This window comes from Haliotis cracherodii, unplaced genomic scaffold, assembly GCF_022045235.1.
Source record: "Haliotis cracherodii isolate W230 unplaced genomic scaffold, xgHalCrac1.p SCAF_25, whole genome shotgun sequence".
In the NCBI taxonomy this organism is placed as follows: Eukaryota; Metazoa; Mollusca; class Gastropoda; order Lepetellida; family Haliotidae; genus Haliotis; species Haliotis cracherodii.
The window spans coordinates 4,433,035-4,460,705 of record NW_027266281.1 but is presented as its reverse complement, the minus strand read 5'-3'; the positions used below and the strand labels follow the sequence as shown (position 1 = coordinate 4,460,705).

The following is a 27,671-nucleotide window of genomic DNA, read 5'->3' as shown; positions in this document are numbered from 1 at the left end:
TCGCAGCTCATGAACGTATCACTAGGACATCATAGACCCATGGCTCGAGATGCACCATTTTTCTCGTGCACGATTAGCGTGTAAAGTTTGGAAATCACGTTCATCTTGTTGTGATAAGAATAAAGACACTATGGTAACACTTGACTGATTGTTAGTTTTGCCATTAAGTGGTACACATTGGAAACAGCTCTTCTTAAAGTACATACTCCTCTTTATGTTTCTATAGTTCGCGTTTCTTTTGGGGGTAAGTATATATTCAAAGGGCTGTGGTCTTACTATTCACTCCTATTTTCCTATTTGAATATATAAATATTTACAAAAAGATATTCATAGGGAAGTCCGCGGTCTGTGAAGAATATTTACCCCTTATTTCACAAAGTATGTGAACACTCAGATCTGTAGTGGAAACAAAACACACACAGTGTTATAACGACTGTAATATCAGACAAAACAAAACGGTGTAAAATGTAGTGATGTGACGATACACCGATGCATCTGTTGATCACGATTTTTTACCTCTCGATACAAGTATCGACCACAGTACACACTAAGTAAAAAAATATCAATTCTGACCTTAGGTGTTTGGTTTAAAAACTGTTAAACTAAACACTAATCAGTAGTGCAAGTCAATAGTGAAAACATAAATATTTTCATTTGTTGTGCTATACTTGACCCTGCCAACTGTAAATCGCCAGGTATTTGGTCATCCTGTCTTTGAAAAAGACGCACCACAGATAAGAGCACATGCAAGTATGGTGATACATATCGGATCGAGAGTAAGGTATCGTGATACATATCGGATCGAGAGTAAGGTATCGTGATACGTATCGGATCGAGAGTAAGGTATCGTGATACATATCGGATCGAGAGTAAGGTATCGTGATACGTATCGGATCGAGAGTAAGGTATCGTGATACGTATCGGATCGAGAGTAAGGTATCGTGATACGTATCGGGTCGTGAGTAAGGTATCGTGATACATATCGGATCGTGAGTGAGGTATCGTGATACGTATCGGATCACACAGACGGTGTATCGCCCCAGCCCTACTAAAATGGCACATCACTGCTGTAAGTTGCCTGATCCAGGACGCTCCCCTTTGAAATATATACAGGCAAGTCTGTCAGCACGACCGTCCACACGGAATCATGTCTCATAGATGTGAAACTCATTTTAGTAATATGTTGCCATGACAACTGCTTCAATTACTATGGATAATGAAAAAAAGGAATGATTTCAAAACTTGTCACAACTACTCGTTTTCCACAAAAATTGAAAACCCATGAGCTTAAAACACACAAAATATGAGACATGTTTATATAAGATGTTATGAGTATTTTGGAATATGCAAGTGAGCAAATTACATGAAAAAATGCTTCTAATCGAGAAAAAACACCAAACCCTTTTGATGGACTGTAAGCCAAAAAAAGAAGAAGAAATGATTCAACAAACTGTAAAATAAAAATCCAGTTGTGTTGATAATGAATGTGTTGCTACCTTTTTTAACAGACCAATAGAAAAGTTGATGTCTTACGCTGATCTACCAGTAGGACTTGGTCCCCTATGTTGTGTAAGCAGTGATAAGGTAAACACAAAAGATGCCTTGAAAAGGCAAGTCAACAACTTGGTTATTTCCAAAAACATTAAAAAAAACATGAACAGTTTCATTCACGAACTTGAAGCCCAACCTGACAGCAAAGCAGTTATCTCCCTTTGTTCGTGGTTCCGACTACACTTTGGGGTCCTTGTCGTCTCCCTGTGGGTCCGGAACCGCTGACTCCGCTGACGCCTCCGCAGTGGGGGCAGGGGCGGTCTCTGTCTGGGGGGAACTGGCGAGCGGAGCCTCTTCTTTCACTTCCTCCTGCAGAGGGAGAGCAAACACTTATTGCACATCGACTTTTCAGACAATTATTATTAGATATTCTCTTGTTACATGACTAGCGACCTAATCTCTTGTGACTAGTTGAGTGACCCAAACATGACTCACTGCAGACTCTGTGACCCCAACATGACTCACTGCAGACACTGTGACCCCAACATGACTCACTGCAGACTCTGTGACCCCAACATGACTCACCGCAGACTCTGTGACCCCAACATGACTCACTGCAGACTCTGTGACCCCAACATGACTCACTGCAGACACTGTGACCCCAACATGACTCACTGCAGACTCTGTGACCCCAACATGACTCACTGCAGACTCTGTGACCCCAACATGACTCACTGCAGACACTGTGACCCCAACATGACTCACTGCAGACTCTGTGACCCCAACATGACTCACTGCAGACTCTGTGACCCCAACATGACTCACTGCAGACTCTGTGACCCCAACATGACTCACTGCAGACACTGTGACCCCAACATGACTCACTGCAGACTCTGTGACCCCAACACGACTCACTGCAGACTCTGTGACCCCAACATGACTCACTGCAGACTCTGTGACCCCAACATGACTCACTGCAGACTCTGTGACCCCAACATGACTCACTGCAGACTCTGTGACCCCAACATGACTCACTGCAGACTCTGTGACCCCAACATGACTCACTGCAGACTCTGTGACCCCAACATGACTCACTGCAGACTCTGTGACCCCAACATGACTCACTGCAGACTCTGTGACCCCAACATGACTCACTGCAGACTCTGTGACCCCAACATGACTCACCATGGACTCTGTGACCCCAACATGACTCACTGCAGACTCTGTGACCCCAACATGACTCACTGCAGACTCTGTGACCCCAACATGACTCACTGCAGACTCTGTGACCCCAACTTGACTCACTGCAGACTCTGTGACCCCAACATGACTCACTGCAGACTCTGTGACACCAACATGACTCACTGCAGACTCTGTGACACCAACTTGACTCACTGCAGACTCTGTGACCCCAACATGTCTCACTGCAGACTCTGTGACCCCAACATGACTCACTGCAGACTCTGTGACACCAACATGACTCACTGCAGACTCTGTGACCCCAACATGACTCACTGCAGACTCTGTGACCCCAACATGACTCACTGCAGACTCTGTGACCCCAACATGACTCACTGCAGACTCTGTGACCCCAACATGACTCACTGCAGACTCTGTGACCCCAACATGACTCACTGCAGACTCTGTGACCCCAACATGACTCACTGCAGACTCTGTGACCCCAACATGACTCACCATGGACTCTGTGACCCAACAGGACTCACTTCAGACTCTGTGACCCCAACATGACTCACCATGGACTCTGTGACCCCAACATGACTCACCATGGACTCTGTGACACCAACATGACTCACCGCGGACTCTGTGACCCCAACATGACTCACCGCAGACTCTGTGACCCCAACATGACTCACTGCAGACTCTGTGACCCCAACATGACTCACTGCAGACTCTGTGACCCCAACATGACTCACCGCAGACTCTGTGACCCCAACATGACTCACTGCAGACTCTGTGACCCCAACATGACTCACTGCAGACTCTGTGACACCAACATGACTCACCGCAGACTCTGTGACCCCAACATGACTCACTGCAGACTCTGTGACCCCAACATGACTCACTGCAGACTCTGTGACCCCAACATGACTCACTGCAGACTCTGTGACCCCAACATGACTCACTGCAGACTCTGTGACCCCAACATGACTCACTGCAGACTCTGTGACCCCAACATGACTCACTGCAGACTCTGTGACCCCAACATGACTCACTGCAGACTCTGTGACCCCAACATGACTCACTGCAGACTCTGTGACCCCAACATGACTCACTACAGACTCTGTGACCCCAACATGACTCAACGCAGACTCTGTGACCCCAACATGACTCACCGCGGACTCTGTGACTGGCTTTTCTTCTTTATCTTCAGGCTCCAGTTCCTTCATCTTGTCTTCCTCTCCTGACTTGTCCGTCTCGTTGACCACATCCACGCTGAAACAACCACCTCACATCAACACCTTGACAATCACTGGCAGACAGTTTTATAATGACCGTCAGAGACCACAGAAGTACAACTAGAGGTCTCAAAGTGAGTGAGTGAGTGAGTGAGTAGGGTTTTACGCCGCTTTTAGCAATATCCCAGCAACATCACGGCGGGGGACACCAGAAATGGGCTTCACACATTAAGAGGTCTCAAAGAGACGTGTGGACTGCCCTGCCTATGCCCAATCATCTGGACAGCAAAAAACTTTCACATAAGCTGATGTTGAAAATACCATTTCTTGAATCATTCTCATATTGATATGTGAAGTCTATAATGAGTCTTTGAAAACACTAGCTTCAATCTTCTGCATCTTACGTCAGGTGATTTGAGTGAGTGAGTGAGTGAGTATGGTTTTACGCCGCTTTTAGCAATATTCCAGCAATATCACGGCGGGGGGACACCAGAAATTCAGGTGATTTGACTCTTCCCCTCCTGGTTGTCCAAGAACCCAGAATGAGAGCTTCGCCCTACTGGGGATTCTCATGGTTCGGTTTCATGTTTCAGCTTAACACTCAGCAATATTCCAGCTACAAGACGGCAGCCTGCACGTAATTGAGTCTGGACAATCCAGTGATTGATATTGAGAGTAACGTTACCCGACACAAAATCAACCAAATCGTGGTGCGTGACTACCCGATCCATTTGTTCGCCTCTTACAACCAGCTGGGGACCACCTTTAACCCGGAGTCCCCACGGGGGCTGTATACAGTATCTGCCACACCTCTACATCTGTCAGGAGCCCCGAGGGACTTACTTTTCCTTAGCTGATGGCTCCTCGCTGTCCTGTTTCCCCTCCTTGATGAACGCCTCTTTCTCATGGTCGCTGAAACAGTTGGAAGACAAGTTTAGTCTGGGAGAGAAAGTTTAGTGTTGCCCTGACTGACTCCAACATTCACTACAACGGCCCTGACTGACTCCAACATTAACTACAGCAGACCTGACTGACTCCAACATTAACTACAGCGGCCCTGACTGACTCCAACATTAACTACAGCAGCCCTGACTGACTCCAACATTAACTAGAGCAGCCCTGACTGACTCCAAAATTAACTACAGCGGCCCTGACTGACTCCAACATTAACTACAGCGGCCCTGACTGACTCCAACATTAACTACAGCAGCCCTGACTGACTCCAACATTAACTACAGCAGACCTGACAGACTCCAACATTAACTACAGCGGCCCTGACTAACTCCAACATTAACTACAGCGGCCCTGACTGACTCCAACATTAACTACAGCGGCCCTGACTGACTCCAACATTAACTACAGCAGACCTGACAGACTCCAACATTAACTACAGCAGACCTGACTGACTCCAACATTAACTACAGCGGCCCTTGCCCTGACTCCAACATTAACTACAGCGGCCCTGACTGACTCCAACATTAACTACAGCAGACCTGACTGACTCCAACATTAACTACAGCAGACCTGACTGACTCCAACATTAACTACAGCGGCCCTGACAGACTCCAACATTAACTACAGCAGACCTGACTGACTCCAACATTAACTACAGCAGCCCTGACTGACTCCGACGTTAACTACAGCAGCCCTGACTGACTCCGACATTAACTACAGCGGCCCTGACTGACTCCAACATTAACTACAGCAGCCCTGACTGACTCCAACATTAACTACAGCGGCCCTGACTGACTCCAACATTAACTACAGCGGCCCTGACTGACTCCAACATTAACTACAGCGGCCCTGACTGACTCCAACATTAACTACAGCAGACCTGACAGACTCCAACATTAACTACAGCGGCCCTGACTGACTCCAACATTAACTACAGCGGCCCTTGCCCTGACTCACTCCAACATTAACTACAGCAGACCTGACTGACTCCAACATTAACTACAGCAGACCTGACTGACTCCAACATTAACTACAGCGGCCCTGACTAACTCCAACATTAACTACAGCGGCCCTGACTGACTCCAACATTAACTACAGCGGCCCTGACAGACTCCAACATTAACTACAACAGACCTGACAGACTCCAACATTAACTACAGCAGACCTGACAGACTCCAACATTAACTACAGCAGACCTGACTGACTCCAACATTAACTACAGCGGCCCTGACTGACTCCAACATTAACTACAGCGGCCCTGACTGACTCCAACATTAACTACAGCAGACCTGACTGACTCCAACATTAACTACAGCGGCCCTTGCCCTGACTGACTCCAACATTAACTACAGCGGCCCTGACTGACTCCAACATTAACTACAGCGGCCCTGACAGACTCCAACATTAACTACAACAGACCTGACAGACTCCAACATTAACTACAGCAGACCTGACTGACTCCAACATTAACTACAGCAGACCTGACTGACTCCAACATTAACTACAGCGGCCCTGACTGACTCCAACATTAACTACAGCGGCCCTGACTGACTCCAACATTAACTACAGCGGCCCTTGCCCTGACTGACTCCAACATTAACTACAGCAGACCTGACTGACTCCAACATTAACTACAGCAGACCTGACGTGACAGACTCCAACATTAACTACAGCAGACCTGACTGACTCCAACATTAACTACAGCAGACCTGACTGACTCCAACATTGACTACAGCGGCCCTGACTGACTCCAACATTAACTACAGCAGCCCTGACTGACTCCAACATTAACTACAGCAGACCTGACAGACTCCAACATTAACAACAGCAGCCCTGACTGACTCCAACATTAACTACAGCGGCCCTGACAGACTCCAACATTAACTACAGCAGACCTGACTGACTCCAACATTAATTACAGCGGCCCTGACTGACTCCAACATTAACTACAGCAGCCCTGACTGACTCCAACATTAACTACAGCAGCCCTGACTGACTCCGACATTAACTACAGCAGACCTGACGTGACAGACTCCAACATTAACTACAGCAGACCTGACTGACTCCAACATTAACTACAGCAGACCTGACTGACTCCAACATTGACTACAGCGGCCCTGACTGACTCCAACATTAACTACAGCAGCCCTGACTGACTCCAACATTAACTACAGCAGACCTGACAGACTCCAACATTAACAACAGCAGCCCTGACTGACTCCAACATTAACTAGAGCAGCCCTGACTGACTCCAAAATTAACTACAGCGGCCCTGACTGACTCCAACATTAACTACAGCGGCCCTGACTGACTCCAACATTAACTACAGCAGCCCTGACTGACTCCAACATTAACTACAGCAGACCTGACAGACTCCAACATTAACTACAGCGGCCCTGACTAACTCCAACATTAACTACAGCGGCCCTGACTGACTCCAACATTAACTACAGCGGCCCTGACTGACTCCAACATTAACTACAGCAGACCTGACAGACTCCAACATTAACTACAGCAGACCTGACTGACTCCAACATTAACTACAGCGGCCCTTGCCCTGACTCCAACATTAACTACAGCGGCCCTGACTGACTCCAACATTAACTACAGCAGACCTGACTGACTCCAACATTAACTACAGCAGACCTGACTGACTCCAACATTAACTACAGCGGCCCTGACAGACTCCAACATTAACTACAGCAGACCTGACTGACTCCAACATTAACTACAGCAGCCCTGACTGACTCCGACGTTAACTACAGCAGCCCTGACTGACTCCGACATTAACTACAGCGGCCCTGACTGACTCCAACATTAACTACAGCAGCCCTGACTGACTCCAACATTAACTACAGCGGCCCTGACTGACTCCAACATTAACTACAGCGGCCCTGACTGACTCCAACATTAACTACAGCGGCCCTGACTGACTCCAACATTAACTACAGCAGACCTGACAGACTCCAACATTAACTACAGCGGCCCTGACTGACTCCAACATTAACTACAGCGGCCCTTGCCCTGACTCACTCCAACATTAACTACAGCAGACCTGACTGACTCCAACATTAACTACAGCAGACCTGACTGACTCCAACATTAACTACAGCGGCCCTGACTAACTCCAACATTAACTACAGCGGCCCTGACTGACTCCAACATTAACTACAGCGGCCCTGACAGACTCCAACATTAACTACAACAGACCTGACAGACTCCAACATTAACTACAGCAGACCTGACAGACTCCAACATTAACTACAGCAGACCTGACTGACTCCAACATTAACTACAGCGGCCCTGACTGACTCCAACATTAACTACAGCGGCCCTGACTGACTCCAACATTAACTACAGCAGACCTGACTGACTCCAACATTAACTACAGCGGCCCTTGCCCTGACTGACTCCAACATTAACTACAGCGGCCCTGACTGACTCCAACATTAACTACAGCGGCCCTGACAGACTCCAACATTAACTACAACAGACCTGACAGACTCCAACATTAACTACAGCAGACCTGACTGACTCCAACATTAACTACAGCAGACCTGACTGACTCCAACATTAACTACAGCGGCCCTGACTGACTCCAACATTAACTACAGCGGCCCTGACTGACTCCAACATTAACTACAGCGGCCCTTGCCCTGACTGACTCCAACATTAACTACAGCAGACCTGACTGACTCCAACATTAACTACAGCAGACCTGACGTGACAGACTCCAACATTAACTACAGCAGACCTGACTGACTCCAACATTAACTACAGCAGACCTGACTGACTCCAACATTGACTACAGCGGCCCTGACTGACTCCAACATTAACTACAGCAGCCCTGACTGACTCCAACATTAACTACAGCAGACCTGACAGACTCCAACATTAACAACAGCAGCCCTGACTGACTCCAACATTAACTACAGCGGCCCTGACAGACTCCAACATTAACTACAGCAGACCTGACTGACTCCAACATTAATTACAGCGGCCCTGACTGACTCCAACATTAACTACAGCAGCCCTGACTGACTCCAACATTAACTACAGCAGCCCTGACTGACTCCGACATTAACTACAGCAGACCTGACTGACTCCAACATTAACTACAGCAGCCCTGACTGACTCCAACATTAACTACAGCGGCCCTGACTGACTCCAACATTAACTACAGCAGCCCTGACTGACTCCAACATTAACTACAGCGGCCCTGACTGACTCCAACATTAACTACAGCGGCCCTGACTGACTCCGACATTAACTACAGCGGCCCTGACTGAGTCCAACATTAACTATAGCGGCCCTGACTGACTCCAACATTAACTACAGCAGACCTGACTGACTCCAACATTAACTACAGCAGACCTGACTGACTCCAACATTAACTACAGCGGCCCTGACTGACTCCAACATTAACTACAGCAGACCTGACTGACTCCAACATTAACTACAGCGGCCCTGACTGACTCCAACATTAACTACAGCAGACCTGACTGACTCCAACATTAACTACAGCAGCCCTGACTGACTCCAACATTAACTACAGCAGACCTGACTGACTCCAACATTAACTACAGCGGCCCTGACTGACTCCGACATTAACTACAGCGGCCCTGACTGAGTCCAACATTAACTACAGCGGCCCTGACTGACTCCAACATTAACTACAGCAGACCTGACTGACTCCAACATTAACTACAGCGGCCCTGACTGACTCCAACATTAACTACAGCCGCCCTGACTGACTCCAACATTAACTACAGCGGCCCTTGCCCTGACTGACTCCAACATTAACTACAGCGGCCTGACTCACTCCAACATTAACTACAGCAGACCTGACTGACTCCAACATTAACTACAGCGGCCCTTGCCCTGACTGACTCCAACATTAACAACAGCAGCCCTGACTGACTCCAACATTAACTACAGCAGCCCTGACTGACTCCAACATTAACTACAGCAGCCCTGACTGACTCCAACATTAACTACAGCAGCCCTGACTGACTCCAACATTAACTACAGCGGCCCTGACTGACTCCAACATTAACTACAGCGGCCCTGACTGACTCCAACATTAACTACAGCGCCCCTTGCCCTGACTGACTCCAACATTAACTACAGCGGCCCTGACTGACTCCAACATTAACTACAGCAGACCTGACTGACTCCAACATTAACTACAGCGGCCCTGACTGACTCCAACATTAACTACAGCCGCCCTGACTGACTCCAACATTAACTACAGCGGCCCTTGCCCTGACTGACTCCAACATTAACTACAGCGGCCTGACTCACTCCAACATTAACTACAGCAGACCTGACTGACTCCAACATTAACTACAGCGGCCCTTGCCCTGACTGACTCCAACATTAACAACAGCAGCCCTGACTGACTCCAACATTAACTACAGCAGCCCTGACTGACTCCAACATTAACTACAGCAGCCCTGACTGACTCCAACATTAACTACAGCGGCCCTGACTGACTCCAACATTAACTACAGCGGCCCTGACTGACTCCAACATTAACTACAGCGCCCCTTGCCCTGACTGACTCCAACATTAACTACAGCGGACCTGACTGACTCCAACATTAACTACAGCGGCCCTGACTGACTCCAACATTAACTACAGCGGCCCTGACTGACTCCAACATTAACTACAGCGGCCCTGACTGACTCCAACATTAACTACAGCGCCCTTGACAGACTCCAGAAGAGAATAAGTATGTTACAGACAAGTCATGTCATCAGACATTACACAAGCTGCTGGTTCCGATGCCAGGAAGCAACAGCTGAAGACTGACCACAGTTTGCCGTCGGCGGCCCTGGGTTGACACTTACGTTGCCTCCGCGTCGGCCCTTTCACCTCCAGCTTCTCCGCCCGCGACCTTGCCCTTGAGTGCCCACAGTAAGCCACACTGCTTGGTGAAGTAGAAGGTGACGTCGATGACGAGGAACAAGAGGATGATGATGGCGATGAGGATCCCAATAATGGCAGCAGTCGCCATCCCTTCCGTTTCTGAAAACAATCATTAAGTTGGAGAATGTCAAGGAGTCTTATGCCAGTCAGCAATAGCAGGCTTGCTGCCCAGCATGGTGTCAACCCTCTAACCAAGAAAAACATGAGTTGGAAATTCAATATACCGTATTCGACGTAATAAGCGCCCCGTTCTTATAAGCGCCCACGGTGATATTTGCTAATATATTGGCCAGTGAACAATCCCAATTAGCACCCCTTCCGATTGATCAATGTACAAGACTTATTTATTCATGTATAATATGCACTCGTGTGTTATATGCACCCTTAATTATTGGCAATAAATTCTGGAAAATTATATCGTACATAAACATTTCAGGCTGTCAGCATAAACCACGAAATTTATGATAAAATCATATTCTAATAAGAGCTCCCTATTTCTAATTTTGAGAGCGCCCTTGGCGCTTATTACGTCGACTACGGTAACTGACTTTTATGAGAAGCATAGAATGAATTTTCATTTCGTGATCAACATGAAAAAGATTCAGAGTCTGCAGATTTAGGATATTTGAAGGTCTTGTGATGGCAGAGACACTACCAGACCCGCCGATTGTCTCACTTACCTTAGATGGGTGCATGGACAATTATGTTGAGGAAAGAAATAGGATTTCTATATTTCACAATATAATGTATCAATATGAATGTAATTAAATGATACCGATATGTTTCAACGTGTCACAAATCTTTAACCTTTTGTATTTTGCTGTGAGATGTCACAGGCGTGGGATACACCAATGGAGCTGTTGTTGTTTGTTGTTTTACGCCACACTCAGCACTATTCCAGCTATATGACGGCAGTCTCTAAATAATCAAGTCTGTACCAGACAATCCAGTGATTGACATCTTGAGCATCGATCCACGCAATTTGTATACGAAGACATGCATCAACCATGTCAGGCTCCCCGATCCCGTTAGTCACTTCTTATGACAAACATAGTCGCCTTTTAGGGCAAGCATGGGTTGCTGAAGACCTATTCTCCCCCGGATCTTCACAGGAGCTGAGAAAGTCAACATTGAAACAAGATACTGAAGGCAGGTACATGCAAGTTAGTGAAACTGACAAAACATTAAGCATGATTCCTGAGTCCAGTTGTTGACCCAGGACCAACTGGGATTACAGCAAGAAGGTAAGTGGGACAGGCACAGACAAGTAAACGAACCATGCACTGAGCGAGTGAGCGTGGAATATGAGAGCTATAGCACAAGTGAGTGTGTGATATGAGACCTATAGCACAAGTGAGTGAGTGATATGAGACCTATAGCACAAGTGAGTGTGTGATATGAGAGCTATAGCACAAGTGAGTGAGTGTGTGATATGAGAGCTATAGTACAAGTGAGTGTGTGATATGAGACCTATAGCACAAGTGAGTGAGTGTGTGATATGAGAGCTATAGCACAAGTGAGTGTGTGATATGAGAGCTATAGCACAAGTGAGTGAGTGTGTGATATGAGAGCTATAGTACAAGTGAGTGTGTGATATGAGACCTATAGCACAAGTGAGTGAGTGTGTGATATGAGAGCTATAGCACAAGTGAGTGTGTGTGTGATATGAGAGCTATAGCACAAGTGAGTGTGTGTGTGATATGAGAGCTATAGCACAAGTGAGTGTGTGATATGAGAGCTATAGCACAAGTGAGTGTGTGATATGAGAGCTATAGCACAAGTGAGTGTGTGATATGAGAGCTATAGCACAAGTGAGTGTGTGATATGAGAGCTATAGCACAAGTGAGTGAGTGTGTGATATGAGAGCTATAGCACAAGTGAGTGTGTGATATGAGAGCTATAGCACAAGTGAGTGTGTGATATGAGAGCTATAGCACAAGTGAGTGAGTGTGTGATATGAGACCTATAGCACAAGTGAGTGTGTGATATGAGAGCTATAGCACAAGTGAGTGTGTGATATGAGAGCTATAGCACAAGTGAGTGTGTGTGTGATATGAGACCTATAGCACAAGTGAGTGTGTGATATGAGAGCTATAGCACAAGTGAGTGTGTGATATGAGAGCTATAGCACAAGTGAGTGTGTGTGTGATATGAGAGCTATAGCACAAGTGAGTGTGTGATATGAGAGCTATAGCACAAGTGAGTGAGTGTGTGATATGAGAGCTATAGCACAAGTGAGTGAGTGTGTGATATGAGACCTATAGCACAAGTGAGTGTGTGATATGAGAGCTATAGCACAAGTGAGTGTGTGATATGAGACCTATAGCACAAGTGAGTGAGTGTGTGATATGAGAGCTATAGCACAAGTGAGTGTGTGATATGAGAGCTATAGCACAAGTGAGCGAAAGGGTGTGTCATGACAGCTTAGCACATCAAAGTGAAAGTGTCATATGAGAGTTACGGCACATCAAGGAAGCGCGAAAGGGTGTTACATGACAGTTACTGCACATCAATGAAGTAAGAAAGGTTGTTACATGACAGTTACTGCACATCAGTGAAGTAAGAAAGGGTGTTACATGACAGTTACTGCACATCAGTGAAGTAAGAAAGGTTGTTACATGACAGTTACTGCACATCAGTGAAGTAAGAAAGGGTGTTACATGACAGTTACTGCACATCAGTGAAGTAAGAAAGGTTGTTACATGACAGATATTGCACATCTAGACAAGAGGCAGATTCCAAGTAAATTTTTCCAAGCACTCTTCAACTTGGTTCATATATATCAATATCTACTACATAACAATGGAGAGGTAGTTGTTTCAATCTAAAATCAACAGCAGCTATAATTTCTGTTGTACATGTTATTGACAATAGAAGATCTCCTAGTCCCCACTGAATGTCCTGGACGAACACACCAAGTACCAAGTGTAGGAAGGCACAATTGGGGGACCAAACTAAACCCTGTACAAGCAGAAACATAGAATCCAACAGCTATGTACGCTTTAACAAGTGGTTGATGGCATGAGCATCAAATAAAACCTTCAGAGTACAAGTGAGTCAGTCAGGATTAAGACTTCAAGGTTTTCCAGTTGAAACTGGTGTCGTCAGCTTTATTTTTCAGGAAGGCAAAAATAAAAGCATTTTTGTCAAAAAAAACGTGTGGGCATGGGTTAAACGGTGTGGGCATGGGTTAAACGGTGTGGGCATGGGTTAAACCTTGTGGGCATGGGTTAAACGGTGTGGGCATGGGTTAAACGGTGTGGGCATGGGTTAAACGGTGTGGGCATGGGTTAAACCATGTGGGCATGGGTTAAACCTTGTGGGCATGGGTTAAACCTTGTGGGCATGGGTTAAACCGTGTGGGCATGGGTTAAACCATGTGGGCATGGGTTAAACCTTGTGGGCATGGGTTAAACCTTGTGGGCATGGGTTAAACGGTGTGGGCATGGGTTAAACGGTGTGGGCATGGGTTAAACCTTGTGGGCATGGGTTAAACGGTGTGGGCATGGGTTAAACGGTGTGGGCATGGGTTAAACGGTGTGGGCATGGGTTAAACCATGTGGGCATGGGTTAAACCGTGTGAGCATGGGTTAAACGGTGTGGGCATGGGTTAAACCTTGTGGGCATGGGTTATACCGTGTGGGCATGGGTTAAACCAAGGCTCATAACTGGAGTTAACCCAGGATTCAAACACAACATCTGCGGATCCAATCACTGCCACTTCAACAGTGATGCCTTCTACAGGAGCATGAGTTTATCAACAATCGTGTCAATCAATCATACTTGAGTCATGTTCAATTCTGCTAAACTAACATTGGCTTCAAACCTTTGTGTAAAGGCTCAGTAATTACTGAGCAAGTATTGTACGAGTACCCAGTAAGTACATGTGAGAGCACCCAGTAAGTACATGTGAGAGCACCCAGTAAGTACTTGTGAGAGCACCCAGTAAGTACTTGTGAGAGTACTCAGTAAGTACTTGTGAGAGCACCCAGTAAGTACTTGTGAGAGCACCCAGTAAGTACTTGTGAGAGCACCCAGTAAGTACTTGTGAGAGCACCCAGTAAGTACTTGTGAGAGCACCCGGTAAGTACTTGTGAGAGCACCCAGTAAGTACTTGTGAGAGCACTCAGTAAGTACTTGTGAGAGTACCCAGTAAGTACTTGTGAGTAACCAGTAAGTACTTGTGAGAGCACCCAGTAAGTACTTGTGAGAGTACCCAGTAAGTACTTGTGAGAGCACCCAGTAAGTACTTGTGAGAGCACCAAGTAAGTACCTGTGGGAGTACACAGTAAGTACTTGTGAGAGCACCCAGTAAGTACTTGTGAGAGTACCCAGTAAGTACTTGTGAGAGCACCCTGTACGTACTTGTGAGAGCACCCAGTAAGTACTCAGTGGGTTGATATAAATGGATCATTGTTATCATTATAGAGTTTATGCCGCTGTGGTTCTTCATTGGGATGATATACATCAATCATTGTGTATGCCGCTGTGGTTCTCCATTGGGATCATATACATAAATCATTGTTTATGCCGCAGTGGTTCTCCATTGGGATGATATATATAAATCATTGTTTATGCCACTGTGGTTCTCCATTGGGATGATATACATAAATCATTGTTTATGCCGCTGTGGTTCTCCATTGGGATGATATACATAAATCATTGTTTATGCTGCTGTGGTTCTCCATTGGGATGATATACATCAATCATTGTTTATGCCGCTGTGGTTCTTCATTGGGATGATATACATCAATCATTGTGTATGCCGCTGTGGTTCTCCATTGGGATCATATACATAAATCATTGTTTATGCCGCAGTGGTTCTCCATTGGGATGATATACATAAATCATTGTTTATGCCACTGTGGTTCTTCATTGGGATGATATACATAAATCATTGTTTATGCAGCTGTGGTTCTCCATTGGGATGATATACATAAATCATTGTTTATGCCACTGTGGTTCTCCATTGGGATGATATACATAAATCATTGTTTATGCCGCTGTGGTTCTCCATTGGGATGATATACATAAATCATTGTTTATGCCGCTGTGGTTCTCCATTGGGATGATATACATCAATCATTGTTTATGCCGCTGTGGTTCTCCATTGGGATGATATACATAAATCATTGTGTATGCCGCTGTGGTTCTCCATTGGGATGATATACATAAATCATTGTGTATGCCGCTGTGGTTCTCCGTTGGGATGATATACATAAATCATTGTTTATGCCGCTGTGGTTCTCCATTGGGATGATATACATAAATCATTGTTTATGCCACTGTGTTTCTCCATTGGGATGATATACATAAATCATTGTTTATGCCACTGTGGTTCTCCATTGGGATGATATACATAAATCATTGTTTAAGCCGCTGTGGTTCTCCATTGGGATGATATACATAAATCATTGTTTATGCCGCTGTGGTTCTTCATTGGGATGATATACATAAATCATTGTTTATGCCGCTGTGGTTCTCCATTGGGATGATATACATAAATCATTGTGTATGCCGCTGTGGTTCTCCATTGGGATGATATACATAAATCATTGTTTATGCCACTGTGTTTCTCCATTGGGGTGATATACATAAATCATTGTTTATGCCACTGTGTTTCTCCATTGGGATGATATACATAAATCATTGTTTATGCCACTGTGGTTCTCCATTGGGATGATATACATAAATCATTGTTTAAGCCGCTGTGGTTCTCCATTGGGATGATATACATAAATCATTGTGTATGCCGCTGTGGTTCTCCATTGGGGTGATATACATCGATCATTGTTTATGCCGCTGTGGTGCCCAGTTATGTTGATAGACATATTGTTATCATAATAGCATGCGTTTGCCACTGTGGTTGTCAGTTGGGTTGATATAAAGAGTCCTTCCTTAAAAGTAGCATACACAGAGAAATGACATCTTGATTCTTCTTTGAAATAACTCTCCATCAATAGAGTGAGTGAGTAAGTATAAGTTGCTTTTAACAGTATTACAGTTATATCACGGCGTGTCAGCTTAATGTGGGAGGAAAGACTGAAGTGATGCAGGCCTCTGACATTTACCACTTTGGTGAAACCCATGAGATGGGGTGCAGTGCTGACAAATTAGAAACATATTCGGGCGAATCGTGATTTGAACCCACATTCACAGGTTTTTTTGTGTCCAATGGACGCAACTCTGCACTGCCTTAGACGACTGGGACACCTGAGCCCCCTATTACACTAAAGAAATACAGATTATCTGAAATTAGATCAACAGTTAACGGCACAAGAAGAAATTCAGGCAACTGTCTGGCAGACAAGATGTGCTGGGACTTAATCTAAACAATCATTGTGGCCTGGCTAAACAGGTTGTTCCAGGGGAGATAATTTGTGGTTTCTATGTAGTTACCTCCCCTTGGCTATGACACTTTCCATTTTTTCTTCGGTGCCACAGAGCGGACATAATTCAGAACGGACAAGTCAACTCCTCAGATGTAAATAACGACCATCCAAAGCAGGAATAATAATAAAAATTTTATTCAACTCATTACTAAATGGAAAATAAACAAACATGAAAATGTTAAATTACAAGTGAATTATGACAGAGAAAACTACATCGAAACATTCAACAGACATTCAACAAACATTGATCATAGAGAACTAGCTAGTTCATCAACCTCGCATTACAATACACTAAAATACATACTGAGAAAACTAAATGAGTGACTTTATAAGCTCAGCATTTGAAAAGGCATATTTCTAGTAATTTGATAATTACAGAAGATCAACTGATGAACCGTGGACTACGACAGATGCCAATTCCGAATACAACATGCTGACAAGGTGAAAGTGCGGACTTGGAACATCTAGGTAGTGAAACTGTTTGGCGTAGACAATATGTAGATAGATAGATATATATGCATACAATTGACAAGAGACACTTGAATAGTGTGTTCCGTGTAACGCACAACAGCCTGATGGAGTTTATACTGCCACAAACTCAAGCCACATCTAATACCTTGCTGTTTCGACAACACAACTTGAAGATACCATGGGAAACTCGGGACAACGTCTACAGTGGTAGGGTCATGAATCACAACATTTCTTCAGATGCTTAAATGATTTAAGTGTTTCCAAGATCAATCAAAGTTTGTTATTCTAAGCATGAAGATTAGATTTGATTTGGATATGAGCGATGTTCCGGGATGACGATGGGGACTAAGGATGATGCTACTGATGAACCATGGCGATGTGAACAATGAGTCTAATGAGTTCAGACACTGTCTATTTGCAAAATCTCGACTTCAAATGTATGTCTAAATAAACCAAACGGCAAGCAGCAATTAATACGAAAACTATAGCATTTATCTACATTGTAGATAACTGTCCATTTGTCAACAAACAAAATGATTTCTAGTCGAAATGTCTGGACTATTTAGATAGTATTGTGGGCTTTGGTCTGTACAGGTGCCACTGCCCAAGTTCTGCTGTAAGCCTTGTTGATGGTTGTGGAGGCATACAGACAGTTTTGTGGAGCAATAATTCAAGTGGACAACACACTCTATAAGTTGTTGTCCGAGTTCAAGGTGTGACTGACAAGATAAAATACAGAAACATTTGGGGTTTTATTTTCTTCCAGAAAACAAAAGTTCTTTGTCTGGGACACAAACAATGACTTGATTTCCGGTTTTCTACAGGTTTCGTGCTCTGTAACCCACGGACAAAGGACAAACGAAAGGAACCCAATATGTGATTGCACGTCTTGCATAGTGGTGGAGAGAGAAGGTGAAGGACACACGAGACAGAGGCTACGACGGAAGGGGAGATAACCACCAACTAGAGAAATGTACACTCGGAGCTACAGTCAACTGTACAGAAACACTGTGTGTAGAATCGGACAGAAACAACGCAACACACTGTATGGTGAATCCACAATGAGGCTCCGGTGAGCAGCCACAGAGAAAGGTTCCGGAGCCCTGAGTATTAGAAGGGAAAGAAGCAGCAGACTCCAGACTGGGACACAAAATATTATAAACTGGTTACCATGGTAACATGATGACTTGTCTCAGCAGTGAGTCATGTAGCAATAACAACAGTAACTGGAAATCGAGGGCGACAGGTGCAGCTGTTTCCCAATAGCCACTCAAGGATCATCTCTAACTCTTAACAGACTACTCTTAACAAGGCCCCGCCCCAAGTTTAACTATTGATGATGCTCTCTACTGGTTCAACTATTGAGCAACCATTTTCCCCTTAGGTTCAACGACTGATCAACCACTTTCCCCTTAGGTTCAACAACTGATCAACCACTTTCCCCTTAGGTTCAACGACTGATCAACCACTTTCCCCTTAGGTTCAACGACTGATCAACCACTTTCCCCTAGGTTCAATTACTGATCAACCACTTTCACCTTAGGTTCAATGACTGATCAACCACTTTCCTCTTAGGTTCAACGACTGATCAACCACTTTCCCCTTAGGTTCAACGACTGATCAACCACTTTCCCCTTAGGTTCAACGACTGATCAACCACTTTCCCCTTAGGTTCAATGACTGATCAACCACTTTCCCCTTAGGTTCAACTGCTGATCAACCACTTTCCCCTCAGGTTCAACTGCTGATCAACCACTTTCCGTTCAGGTTCAACGACTGATCAACCACTTTCCGTTCAGGTTCAATGACTGATCAACCACTTTCCCCTTAGGTTCAACGACTGATCAACCACTTTCCCCTTAGGTTCAACTACTGATCAACCACTTTCCCCTAGGTTCAACTACTGATCAACCACTTTCCCCTAGGTTCAACTGCTGATCAACCACTTTCCCCTAGGTTCAACTACTGATCAACCACTCTCCCTTTAGGTTCAACGACTGACCAACTATATTCTGCAGAACCATTGACAGCACGGCCTGGTATGCTCTTCATCCGCTGACCTGCACTTAGAGGAAGAAACGGGTCAGACTACAAGACAGACATGAAACCAGGATTTCAGAAGAAAGAGTTGATCCTACAAGTCAGAACGGAACATGAGGTGTGAATGTTTCCCTGTGTGGCCGCTCGAGGGCCTGTTGAGGCAAGAGCTTCATGGTGGTGAAACTGTCCAATGTTGACTGTCAACCTGGGACAAATCCAAGGGCTATATCTAGTGTTGTCCACAACTTGATGTTAATACTGAATATTATCGGAGGAGAAGAAACAATTTTTTTTACAAGAAAAATTCGGCCAACATTATTGTAAAACTAACCTGACAAAGAACCAGATACAATTTCAACTATAATCATTTTCGTTCATACTGTGGTAACATCATTACTTCAAAGGTTTTGTTTTTTTAAAACATCACACACCATGATTTTTTCATTAAATAAAGAATGAAGCTCTTCAAGAATTTAAATGTTCAATTTCTGATCAAACCAACCAAAGAAAAATGTTCACTGGTTGATCAAAACAACCTTGAATTTTCTGATCCAATCAAGTAAAGACAAATGTTAACTGTTGGATCAAATTAACAGAGACAAATGTTCACTGATTGATCAAACCAACTAAATACAAATGTTCACTTTCTGATCAAACCAACTAAAGACAAATTTTCACTGGTTGATCAAATTAACAGAGACAAATGTTCACTGATTGATCAAACCAAATAAAGACAAATGTTCACTGGTTGATCAAACCAACTAAAGACAAATGTTCACTGGTGGATCAAATTAACTAAGACAAATGTTCACTTTCTGATCAAACCAACTAGAGACAAATGTCCACTGATTGATCAAACCAACTTAAAACAAATGTTCACTGATTGATCAAACCAACTAAAGACAAATGTTCACTGATTGATCAAACCAACTAAAGACAAATGTTCACTGGTTGATCAAACCAACCTTTAATTTTCTGATCCAATCAAGTAAAAGCGAATGTTGACCGATTGATCAAACCAGCTAAAGACAAATGGCTGCCAGCTAGTTCCTCCTCACAAGCTGATGGAGAAGGCAGTAGCACTACAGTGATTACGTCTAACAAGCTACTGATAAATACATCATGAAAATATTCCCGTCTGGCATATGGACTAAGCGTATGGAATGTAATGCCAAACTATGACACTAGCTAAATATCAAAATAACTACGTGGCCAGGCATTGTTTTTACAATACTGCTTCAACGTTACAGCTTTCCATGTACAGAATTAGTGACAGATCCGTGCAGATTGATGTATCAATACATTCCAGCCAATACTGAAACATTTATACACTATGATATACGGAAATTCAAAATTGAGTCAAACCCAAAATGTTTAACTATAATACCTGATTCCTGAACAATAAAAATTAAAGGTTGCTGGGAAATGGTGAAGTTGGTTAATAATATACTATGTTTAGGAAAATCTACTACCAAAAACAAATCTCGTTACCATGGAAACTCTAAATGCATCTCATTACCTGTTAGAATATTGTTGTAATAATACACTAAATGTTAATTGACATTCTTCAGTCGATATATCAACAGGGAAACCTCCCACAACGACGGCCCTCAGTGTCAAGAAGCATAGTGCCAGAAACGCTCACTAATGCAGCCGTCCTAGTCCAAAAACAGGCTACACTTTGCAGTTTTCTTATGAAACAGTTTCAAATAGACGATCCTAATAGTCTTAAGTAGCACACAGTCACATCTGAATCGTTTGTCGCAAGACCAACAGCTTCCATGAAGCCAAACTTTGTCATTCTCAATACATCTTCAAACAAAAAAGCTATCTTCGGCAAAATATTTCAGATTAAAATATCTTGTAATATTTTCTCGGCCCTGATTTTGAGAATACCACAACCTTCAAGATCATAAAGCATTTATTGACTGTATAAAGAAAAAATAAAGAAAATAATTAAGTATTGAACAATGGTGACCTTTCAAGTAGAGTTAATAAATCAAGAGGAATTATTTTGTCCATATACAAGCTAATAGTGTTGTCTAATTTGGTGAGCTCCATGTGTAGACGATTGTTTTGAATTAAATATTCTCAATTTGACAACATTCCTTCTCAGTTTCACTGATGGTTTCACAACACGCAAGACGACTTATCCCCAAATATTGTTCTGCCCAATGACACGATCTCACCAAAATACACACACCGTCACGGTTAAACCATGATACATACTTGTAAAAATTCAACACTCAAACAAAACATTGTTGATAATTAAATTATGAAAAGAATATTTATCAGCAAATATTCAACACTGAACCTTAACATCTCAGAGGTGTGATCGAAACTGGTTACAAATGTGACTTGATCTAGCACCAAGTACTCAACATTGATACATCCAAGAGCTTTTGATATTTGCGTTTAAAACCAATGACATCATATATGGCACGAAACGAGTACCCGTCGCCGTAGTCATTCCACATCAACATTCAGAGGCCGACAATGAAAAATACTTGCTACACACACTGATCCGACTGCAGTAAGCGTAACATACATACCACTTAAGGTGACTAGGCTGTTGAGGGATTGTTACAGGTTGATTAACTTTATTCATTACAATACGAGTTGCTAGATCGACATGTACCCGTGTCAGCGGCAAGGTGGAGGTTGATGGACAAGGACCCACACGGCATCCACTTCAATTGGATTGAAATAGATGCCAAAGGTTTGAGTATTGGAACAAGTGGAGCCGATATTTGAACCAGGCCTTCCCTTTCTGCTGACACAGGTAGTTACAAAGCTGTCAGAGCTAAACTGCCAAGCACTGAGTAAAGGGCACACATTGTAAATTTGTGGATGTCTTTTCACACTGCACGATGTGCCATTATTGGAATGATTGATAGATAGATAGGGAGCAGGTGCAAGATGTTCCAGTATCTCCGGCTCAAAGATAATCTTGATGTGCACCTCGCGTTCACTCTTTCATTCGTAGTTGCCCTGCCTATGACGGAGTGGGGAGGCGGCCGTGACGTCGCCATTATCAGCATACAGCCAGACTACGTGCTAGAAGGGCGGAGGACACAACCACCAGGGATGACAGGCTCACGTGCATTGACCTTGCGTTGTCGGTCACGGGAACTGAAAGAGCCAAATAAAAAACAGGTGAGATGCAGCTCGGAATAGTGCGGTCCCACCTAGGGGTGGTGGGTGTGGCAGGGTTTGTAGGGGAAGGGGCGTGGCACTGCATCCCACCTAGGGGAAAGCAGGTGAAGCCATGGTGCCGACGTCCCATTCAGGCAATGGGGAGAGCAACATGAATTATCCGTGGCTCTGTGATGTCAAACGGGTGAATCGACAGGGCAGATTGACACGGCTTACCCGTGAGGCAGGTGGGCGTGGCATTATGGTCCTTCAAGGAAGAGGGGTGGGAGAGTGGCATGACTTACCAAGGTGCAACAAGTGGGCGTGGCACTTTGGACTTACCAAGGTGGAACAAGTGGGCGTGGCACCTTGGTCCCATCCTGGTGGGGGGAGGTGACACGACTTATCCAGGGTGGGGGAAGTGGGTGTGGTACTGTGGTCCCTACGAGGGGGATGGGCAGTGGGAAAGTGGCATGACTTGTCCAGGGGAAAGGAACGGGAAACCAATTGGACGTGGCAGTAAGTCAGTTTGGTGGTTCTCTAGAGCTGGGGTGCAGCAATTTGACCTAGATGCTGGGGGGGGGGGGGAAGAGGGATTGTGCAGTTTCAGCAAGAAGATAGGGAAGGGTGTAAGCTGCAAAATGGTGAATGTATGGAAAACAAAAATTCAAGCAATAAATAAAGGTCTTGCAGTTAGTGAGCATTAAACATTCTTCATGTTAATTAGTATGTGCTGAGGGACATTGTGTGATGTCTTTACTTAAATTTTGTCAGCCTTGCAAATTGTCACTTTGTTTTAATTTGTCTGTTGATAAATAAATGTGTGCATGTGCTACTGTGCTATTATCATGTCACTATTACCATTTGTGTATGATTACCATAGCAACCATCACTGAAAACCAGCCTACCTGAGACGACCATCATCTCAATCCTTATCTGTGTTGGGCACTCGTAGTGATAGGCACAAAAGCTGTCTTCTGGTTTCAAAAGACATTTTGAACACTGCACAAGGCACAATTACTATCACCAAAGAAAGATTATAATATACTGAACTAAAAATGTTTAGAATCATGAATATTTTGGGGATATTTTTACGAAATTTGTCTTTTCACACAAAAACAAAAATCTCCTTAAAAATATCCATGATCCCTTGCTCTTTTTGTTCAGTATATGATGTCGATCAGTAGAGTGAGTTCAACCTTGGTAAACATTTTAACATTTTAACATTTTTAAAAATTGAAATAATGTTTCAGATGTATATAACTGTTCTAAATATATAGGCTTGACTCGGAAAGTAAAATATCTGGTAATTGTGTTTCGGAAATTAGTTCCTTTAAACGCATGCTGAAAAATCTTCATTGGGTATTTATGCAGGCTGTTTTTATACAGGTGAGTTTTTCATTTAATGCATGCGTTTCTGTATGCAAGTTAATTGAAAGTTATTGGGTTTTGAATATTTTTGGAGGGTATTTTACGCAAATACGCTGCTTATCTGTAGCTCTGACCCAAGGTTCATGTGACATGCATCTCACACCCTAATTCCACCATACTTCAGTCACTAATGCATGTGACATTTATTTATGAGATATCAGCAGAATAAAATGGAGGACTAGAAATCTTGAGTCCTTGTTTTTATCAACTTGCGTATTATAACTTACGGGTAGAAATGACTTACCACTTGTTTTGTTTGTTTGTTTGTTGTTTAACGCCACACTTAGCATTATTCCAGCTATATGACAGTGGTCTGTAAATAATCAAGTCTGGACCTGACAATCCAGTGATTGACATCATGAGCATCGATCCACGCAATTGGGATCGATGACCTGCATCAACCATGTCAATAACTCAGGAGGAGTGTTAAGTTGACTGGCGTAGTGCTCTAAATTTAACTACATAAATAATTTTCAGAACTTGACATTACAAAGTACATTATAAATATAAAAAATGAGGTAAATGTTCACTCGGTGTACATGTAATATATAATAAAATAATAAAGTCCACATTAGTCCATCATCTTCTTTATATCATGTCATGAGACAGCCAAAGTACTATGTCTGAAACTGATATAAAGAAGATGATGGACTAATGTGGACTTTATTATTTTATTATATATATATATACATGCCAACTTCTGACAGGGATATTCATGCAGTCACAAAACCATCTTAGCGCTGTGACTATCGTAAGCCAATGTTATAAAGCATGGGAGTTACGATCATCTTAGCCCTAAAATCACTTTGTGCAAGTGGACACTTGTTTGAATGTGGCTGATTTCTGTCTAATGTTGGCACACAAATAGTATTCAATACTGCCAATTCAAAGTGAGTGAGTTAGTTGGGTTTAACGCCACTTTTAACAGTATTCCAGTTATATCACGGCGTGTCAGCTTGATGTGGGAGGAAAGCCCGAAGTGATGCAGGTCTCAGACGTTTACCACTTTGGTGAAACCCACGAGCATGGGTATGGTGCTGACAAACCTAGAAACAATCGGGGTGAACCAGGATTCGAACCCACAATCATAGGTTTCTGACTTGCCCAAGGAACGCAAATCTGCACAGCAATTCGCGGTGCCTTAGACGACTGGGCCACCCGTGCCCCAACTAATTCCAAGAGCAGCTTAACGTGAATGAATCATAAGTTCACAATTCAACATGTAGTTTTGTAACAGTCCGAAATATCTCAGTATTCCTAACAAATGTGGAGTAGTATGTGTCATGATCGTGTTCCCATTTTCAAGCGGCATAAGAAACAGATTATTCTGTAGTTGTGTGTGCAGAGAGAGAGAGAGAGAGAGAGAGAGAGAGAGAGAGAGAGAGAGAGCTTCATGGTGGTTGGTGTGTGCTCTTTGCAGACGGACTGAGGGCACAGTGATGATGATGGAGAAGGAGGGGGGAGGGGGGGGGGGGGGAAGAGGGAGCTGGCTGGTGCAACACCGTTGCTGCTTTGGGAAAAACCTGACACGAGGAGAGAGACACGGACATGATGTGGTTAGACTGATGGCAAGTTGGTAGGGAAGCAAAACATTTATTATCTTTCACAAGGTGAAAAAAACCCAACTAATTTTGGACATTTTTTTTTTTTTTTTAAAAAGCAACTGTGAGTGTGAATTCCGAAAAAAAGGACAAAAACTGATTCCTTAAAACGTGAATGCAAGGAGGTGATGTTAGCTGATGATGACAACGATGAGAATGAAGATTATGGTCGACAACATTCCAAGCAAGGGCATGCACTTGCAAAACTAAGTGAACTAAATTACTTTTTAAAGAACAAAATCGGCACTCAACTAAAGAGAAACCATGATCATGCAATGATAAATGTGCTCGGTATTCTCATGCATCCTCCTGGACTTGGTGACACAACTGTGCATCTAGCAACACCCTTCCATCCCCCTGGACTTGGTAACACAACTGTGCATCTAGCAACACCCTTCCATCCCCCTGGACTTGGTGACACAACTGTGCATCTAGCAACACCCATACATCCCCCTGGACTTGGTGACAATAATGTGCATCTAGCAACACCCATACATCTGCCTGGACTTGGTGACACAACTGTGCATCTAGCAACACCCATACATCTGCCTGGACTTGGTGACACAACTGTGCATCTAGCAACACCCATATATCCTCCTGGACTTGGAGACACAACTGTGCATCTAGCAACACCCATGCATCCTCCTGGACTTGGTGACACAACTGTGCATCTAGCAACACCCATACATCCCCCTGGACTTGGTGACACAACTGTGCATCTAGCAACACCCATACATCCTCCTGGACTTGGTGACAAAACTGTGCATCTAGCAACACCCATACATCCTCCTGGACTTGGTGACACAACTGTGCATCTAGCAACACCCATACATCCTCCTGGACTTGGTGACACAACTGTGCATCTTGCAACACCCATACATCCTCCTGGACTTGGTGACAAAACTGTGCATCTAGCAACACCCATACATCCCCCTGGAATTGGTGACACAACTGTGCATCTAGCAACACCCACACATCCCCCTGGACTTGGAGACAAAACTGTGCATCTAGCAACACCCACACATCCTCCTGGACTTGGTGACACAACTGTGCATCTAGTAACACCCATACATCCCCCTGGACTTGGTGACACAACTGTGCATCTAGCAACAACCATACATCCTCCTGGACTTGGTGACAAAACTGTGCATCTAGCAACACCCATACATCCCCCTGGAATTGGTGACACAACTGTGCATCTAGCAACACCCACACATCCCCCTGGACTTGGAGACAAAACTGTGCATCTAGCAACACCCACACATCCTCCTGGACTTGGTGACACAACTGTGCATCTAGTAACACCCATACATCCTCCTGGACTTGGTGACACAACTGTGCATCTAGCAACACCCATACATCCCCCTGGACTTGGTGACACAACTGTGCATCTAGCAACACCCATACATCCTCCTGGACTTGGTGACACAACTGTGCATCTAGCAACACCCATACATCCTCCTGGACTTGGTGACACAACTGTGCATCTAGCAACACCCATACATCCCCCTGGACTTGGTGACACAACTGTGCATCTCGCAACACCCATACATCCCCCTGGACTTGGTGACACAACTGTGCATCTAGCAACAACCATACATCCCCCTGGACTTGGTGACAATACTGTGCATCTAGCAACACCCATACATCCTCCTGGACTTGGTGACACAACTGTGCATCTAGCAACACCCTTCCATCCTCCTGGACTTGGTGACACAACTGTGCATCTAGCAACACCCATACATCCTCCTGGACTTGGTGACACAACTGTGCATCTAGCAACACCCATACATCCTCCTGGACTTGGT

At 44.2% G+C, this 27,671-nt stretch overlaps 1 protein-coding gene across 6 annotated transcripts in view; it reads right to left on the bottom strand.

Annotated features, from left to right (window-relative positions):
* Window positions 1-729: 729 nt before the first annotated feature.
* The window catches only part of LOC139472908 (neural cell adhesion molecule 1-like), a 130,328-nt gene continuing 103,386 nt past the window's right edge, over window positions 730-27,671 (bottom strand). For 4 of the 6 annotated variants that reach the window (XM_071255370.1, XM_071255371.1, XM_071255374.1 and 1 more), the window contains one exon: window positions 17,305-22,828. In XM_071255370.1, the coding sequence (XP_071111471.1) occupies window positions 22,731-22,828 (98 nt within the window). In that variant the 3' untranslated portion in view covers window positions 17,305-22,730. Of the gene's footprint in view, window positions 1,861-3,845; window positions 3,946-4,751; window positions 4,821-10,714; window positions 10,893-17,304; window positions 22,829-27,671 lie in introns of those variants that run through there. The other 2 variants (XM_071255368.1, XM_071255369.1) reach the window with 1 other exon arrangement.